Source organism: Bos indicus x Bos taurus, chromosome 5 (genome assembly GCF_003369695.1).
Source record: "Bos indicus x Bos taurus breed Angus x Brahman F1 hybrid chromosome 5, Bos_hybrid_MaternalHap_v2.0, whole genome shotgun sequence".
Taxonomy (NCBI): domain Eukaryota; kingdom Metazoa; phylum Chordata; class Mammalia; order Artiodactyla; family Bovidae; genus Bos; species Bos indicus x Bos taurus.
In genome coordinates, this window is record NC_040080.1 from 118,834,158 (window position 1) to 118,839,898 (window position 5,741).

The 5,741-nt window shown below is 45.0% G+C and overlaps 1 protein-coding gene across 1 annotated transcript; it reads left to right on the forward strand.

Moving 5' to 3' along the window:
• Window positions 1-2,525: 2,525 nt before the first annotated feature.
• Window positions 2,526-4,769, forward strand: LOC113893807 (endogenous retrovirus group K member 19 Env polyprotein-like). The gene is given in 2 exon segments (XM_027543660.1): window positions 2,526-4,483; window positions 4,485-4,769. Coding segments are annotated over 2 exon segments (2,166 nt in total). The 5' UTR covers window positions 2,526-2,557; the 3' UTR covers window positions 4,725-4,769.
• Window positions 4,770-5,741: the final 972 nt, after the last annotated feature.

The following is a 5,741-nucleotide window of genomic DNA, read 5'->3' on the forward strand; positions in this document are numbered from 1 at the left end:
TAGCCCTGTGCAACTAAGCCTGTGTGCCACACTACAGAGTCTGTGCTCTAGAGCCCACGTGTTGCAACTACTAAACCCCGTGCCCTTAGAGCCCGTGCTCCACAAGAGAAGCCACTGCGATGAGAAGTCCTCATACTGCAACTAGTGTGTAGCCCCACTCGCCACAACTGGAGAGAGCCTGCGTGCAGCAATAGAGACCCGGTGCAGCAAAAATACGTACACAAAAATAAAAACTGCCCTTGACCAAAAAATAAAACTTACAAAACTTAAAAATAAACAGACTCAAATTCTTTACCATGACCTATAAAGTCCTCACGTGATCAGGATGTTGCCTGACTTTCCACCCTCATCTCATACCATCTTCTCTTCCTATCATTATGGTAGGAGGGTCTCATGTGCTTCCATTCTGATCTTCTTACAGGCCTAGTCCTCATCTGCCTCCATGTTCTTGTTTGGAGCAGAGAAAGATTTATTGCAGGGCTGAGCAAGGAGAATGGTTGGCTCATGCTCAAAACCCCCCAAACTCCCCACTGGTTTTCAGGGAAGTGTTTATAGGCAAATTTGGGGTAAGAGCTGCAGGATGTGTGACTTTCTTCTGATTGGTTGACGAGGTAACAGGGCACTACTCTAGGAATCTTGTCCCAAGCCGAAAGTTGCCATCCTCCACCTGGGTGGGAGCCTTAGTTCCTGGTTCTTTACCAGTAGCGCCACCTGGGAGGCACTTAGTTCTGGCAGAAGAACTCAGAGATATTATATACATGCATGGCACCCCACTCCATTACTCTTGCCTGGAAAATCCCATGGATGGAGGAGCCTGGTAGGCTGCAGTCCATGGGGTCGCTAAGAGTCGGACACGACTGAGTGACTTCACTTTCCCTTTTCACTTTCATGCATTGGAAAAGGAAATGGCAACCCACTCCAGTGTTCTTGCCTGGAGAATCCCAGGGACGGGGGAGCCTGGTGGTCTGCCGTCTATGGGGTTCGCAGAGTCAGACACAACTGAAGTGACTTAGCAGTATATGTGTGTGTGTGTGTGTGTGTGTGTGTGTGTGTATACCTTGATGAGGAACCAGGACCCTGATCATCCTGCATTTTTTTTTTTTTGGTTGACTGCTTCTTTTTTGCTTCTGCGTTCCCACACTTCTCTGATCAGTAACTGTTTGAATCTGCTTTGGAACTCAAGGAAGTTCTAGGAGGCTGAAGCCTTTTTTCCTGCAAACAAGAAACAGGGGACACAGAAAGGATTTGTACCCAAGAGGACCACACTGCTCAGCTTCAGTACTTTTGTCACACTCCTAACATTTATTTGTGTCCATGTGTATAAGCTCCATGAGAACAGATACCTTGATGATTGGCACACCACTGAGTCTCTAGGGCCTAGCACTGTGCCCAGGACATAACGGTCACTCAATAAACATTCGCTGCATGAATTGAGGTAGGATAAAGTTGTGATACTTTGTGGGTATTTCCCCCTAGTATTTCCATGAGCCATGAGGCATCCTATGTACCAAGGAAAGATAGGGACAGCAGAACATAGTACAACAAAGATTTTAATTTTAAAAATCATTTATTTATTTGATTATTTTTGGCTGTGTTGAGTCTTCATTGCTGCATGCAGGCTTTCTCTAGTTGCGGTGGGTGGGGGCTACTCTTCTTTGTGTGTGAGGGCTTCTCATTGTAGTGGCCTCTCTTGCTGTAAAGCATAGGCATATGTGCCCTGCATTACGGGTGGATTCTTATCTACCATATAATCAGGGAAGACTGATTTTCATTTTTAGATTTTGATTTTCAGAAGACTAAGCCACTGTTATGTAAAGAGGTTTTTTTTAGTAGAATATATAAGCAACTAGAGTAACTGCTTGCGTTTGTTGCTCAGTTGTGTCCAACTATTTGTAACCCCACGGATTCCAGCCCACCAGCTCCTCTGTCCATGGGGATTGTCCAGGCAAGAATAGTGGAATGGGGAAAAAAAAGAATACTAGAATGGGTCACCATGTCTTCCTCCAGGGGATCTTCCCAACCCAGGGACTGAACCCCGGTCTCCCACACTGCAGGCAGATTCTTTACTATCTAAGCCACCAGGGAAAGCCAGGAATATTGGAGAGGATAGCCTATCCCTTCTCCAGGAGATCAACCCAGGAATCAAACCGGAGTCTCCTGCATTGCAGGTGGATTCTTTACTAGCTGAGCCACCAGGGAAGCCCAGAGTTGTTATAATCCCCAGGGACAAGCCATTGTGGAAAGAGCACATCAAACATTAAAGCTTCAAATTCAAAAATTAAAAGAAGGGGAGTTTAAGTATAGCTCTCCCCATCACTCTTGCAACATGCTCTTTTTGTAATAAGTATTTTAAATGCCGATTCCGCCGGAACTACTGCAATGCTTCGCCATCGGTACCCGGAGCAATTAAATGCAAAGCCATTAGTCAAATGGAAGGACCTCCTCTCCGAACAATGGAAAGGTCCCAACCCGTTGTTAACCAGCGGTCTAGGATATGCTTGTGTTTTTTCACAGGACGCAGATTCTCCAATTTGGGCTCTGGACAGATTGATTCGTCATGTCTCAGCCCCTCCGATACCGGATTCCACGGCTGCCGCGACCCCAAAAGAGGAAGGGGCCTCCTCTACCTCCGCTTCCCCCACCAGCCCGGGAGATGCCACCGACATCGAGACAACTGACTTCAGAGAGCTCGGATGAGCAAGGAACGGATCTGCCCACCAAACAGGTGTCTCAGCTTCACATACGGGACACTACTCCCCCTGATTCCCTGCGCCGCAGAAACATCCCAGGCAGCCTAACTCAGGCGACCTGGAATACCCCCATACCCACTTGGGGACAAATAAAAACACTCTGCCACCAGGCACGGGAAATGACTTCCTTGCAGGGATCTCCAGCTTCTCCTGAGAAAATGTTTATTGCCATGCTTGCTTTGCTTTTCTGCCAGGTAAGCGCCTCCCCTACTCCAGCTAAATATTGGGTATATCTCCCAGATCCTCCAACTTTCCAGGCTGTTTCCTGGAATAATGAGCCTATATGGGTCAACACAGACCAACCTCAGCTTTTGGGAGGATTCTATACTTCTTACACTAAAGATAAATATCCTATTAATTTTAATTATACCTTCAGGGGATTAATAGACGATCTTCCTGTTTGCTTTAACTTCCCCAGTAATCCAAAGAGTTTTATTACACCCACTAAAGAAGGGTGTATTGGGGCCTCTACAAAAATAAATATAATAGATTCCTCAAAAATAGATTCCCAGTCTTTACGTCATCGGGTAGTTTGGGTATTAGTGGCCCGCTTGCCCGGGATCCTTGACCCTTATGTTACCCTGCGTTTTACACCCCCTCCTGGTTATTCAAAGTGCTATAATGTTGCTCCTTCAGATGAAGTGTGGAAGACCATAGATGGTCATACTGGGTATCCGACTTGGACAACTTGTACTTATAGTTCAAGGATTGATTATAGGATACCAGGCGGTGGGAATTATACTATTCAGGACTGGAGCAACCTGAATCCGGGTGAGGATCCATTGATCAAGAAAACATTTGAAGGCAGATTTGAGAATTGGAATAGGATCCCTCTTCCTTGGACTACATAAGCCACTAGATGGCATACTAATCAATTTGTTCCTCCTGTGCTGTCTTATACAGCTAAAAGCAAAACCTATTGGCAACCTGAGATTTGGAGAGCCCTTGCTGCTACTGCCCCTGTTTCTTTATCTCGCCCAGATAACGATTCCACTTATTCTGTTTTAGCTTGTTTACCCTCGCCTTATGTTTTCCTTTTTACTAATGACTCCAACAAACTTAATGTATGCATGAATTATTCAGGTGGACCTAACGTGGTAACTTGTGAACAATGTATGCTTTCATCCTGTTTGACCCCTCAATATAATGTTTGCTCTTTTGTGGTGTTACAATGCCCACCCTATCTCATGATACCCGTGACCGTGACCTCCCACTGGTATGACAATTACGGTCTCACCGTGTTACAACAACTGCAAGATTTAATGAGACAACGGCAGTTTGTGGGTCTACTTATTTTGGGAATATCAGCTTTAATAGCAGCAATTACTTCTGTTACTATGGCAGCATTATCATTGATGCAACAGGTGCATACTGCCCAATATGTTGATGCCATGTCTAAATATGTTTCTTTAACTCTAGCAACACAGGAAGCTATAAACAGAAAGTTGGAGATGAGGACTGACGCCTTGGAAGAGGCAATTATGCATATTGGAACTGAGTTACAGGCTTTAAAGATGAAGATGGCTTTGACATGCCACGCTGATTACAGGTGGATATGCATGACATCTTTGAAGGTAAATGAGACAGATTATGAATGGGAAAAGATTAAAAATCATGTCTCAGGTGTTTGGAATAGTTCTGATATTGGCCTGGACTTAGGGAAACTTCATAATCAAATACAGACCTTGGAACACTCTTGACTGGATTTTACCACCACTGGAGCAGCTAATGACTTTTTTTCACACCTTCTGTAACTTTATTTCTGGAAAAAATATTCTGTCTAATATCCTTAGTTATGCTGCCATTGGTGCTCTAATCCTACATCTCATAATCATTCTCCCTTGTATTGTCAGGATTCTTCGGCAGAGCATTCAGAAGCTCGCGACTGAGCTGCATCTGGCTGTTTTAAGAAATAAAAAAGGGGGAGATGTTGGGGGCCAGTGTGAGGCGCTCCACCTGTGGCAAAGGTCATGAGGAAGGAGGCTCGACATACGCAAAGGTGGGATCGAGCCTCAGGAGTCCCCCTGGAAATTCTCGAGCATCTACCCCCATAACCAGAGCCTGCCTACTTTACTACTTTGTGCTCTCACCTACACCTCTGACTTTACAGGGGGCTGTCCCCCACCACCTCTTTCGGAGAAGGAGTTAACTTAGAGCTCCAGTTAATAATAATTCCTGGGCGTGACAGGAGTATTTTAACCTACAAACTCCTCTGAAGGTTCTCTAGCCTGCCTGACAGGCTTGTCTGGCCACATGTGATTGCTCCCAGCCTCCCAACCGTGAGAGGCACGAGATGCTTTAAACCTTCTAAAAACAGGTTCCTTAGAGAAGTTAGAAAACTACTAGTATAAGTATAGTGGGCTGATTAGAAATTGTATTGGTGAAGGATTTCTCATGTGTTGAGCCAATGTTTGCTGCTAAGTCTCCACATCCCCTGCCCTTATACACATTAATGAATATATAGAAGAAATAAGTATTAACCTTTGATATTAATCATGTTAGACCTTAGGCTAAGCAAATTCTTTCCTTAATTAAAACCCACTGCACCCTCACCCTATAGGAATGTAACTTTATCTGGTACCTTCGGAAGGTGGCGTCTGTTTTAAGAATAGTCACCCCTGGAGAAATAAGTGTTCTGGTTGACTGACCACTGTCACAAGAAGAGGGTCATAAATTGTCAGCAGGCCCCCTGGCCAGAAAGATGATGTAACACCCCTAAGACCTCTGTATACATCTGTATGAAGCACGTGACTTTAATAAAAGTCAGGACTGCTGACCCCGCGTGACTTTTGTATAACATCTCAGTGTATAAAAACAGACCCTGGAAAAATAAAAAATGGGATCAGTTCCTCGAAATACTGGTCTCCCCATGTCGTTCTCTCTCTCAAACTCTGGCTGAGTTTCCATCTGGAGCGCGGAGCCCGCCAAGCTTTCTAATTTTGCCTGGGCTTCTAAGATCCGACTGGGGTGGCCTCAGTGTCTCCTCTCCTT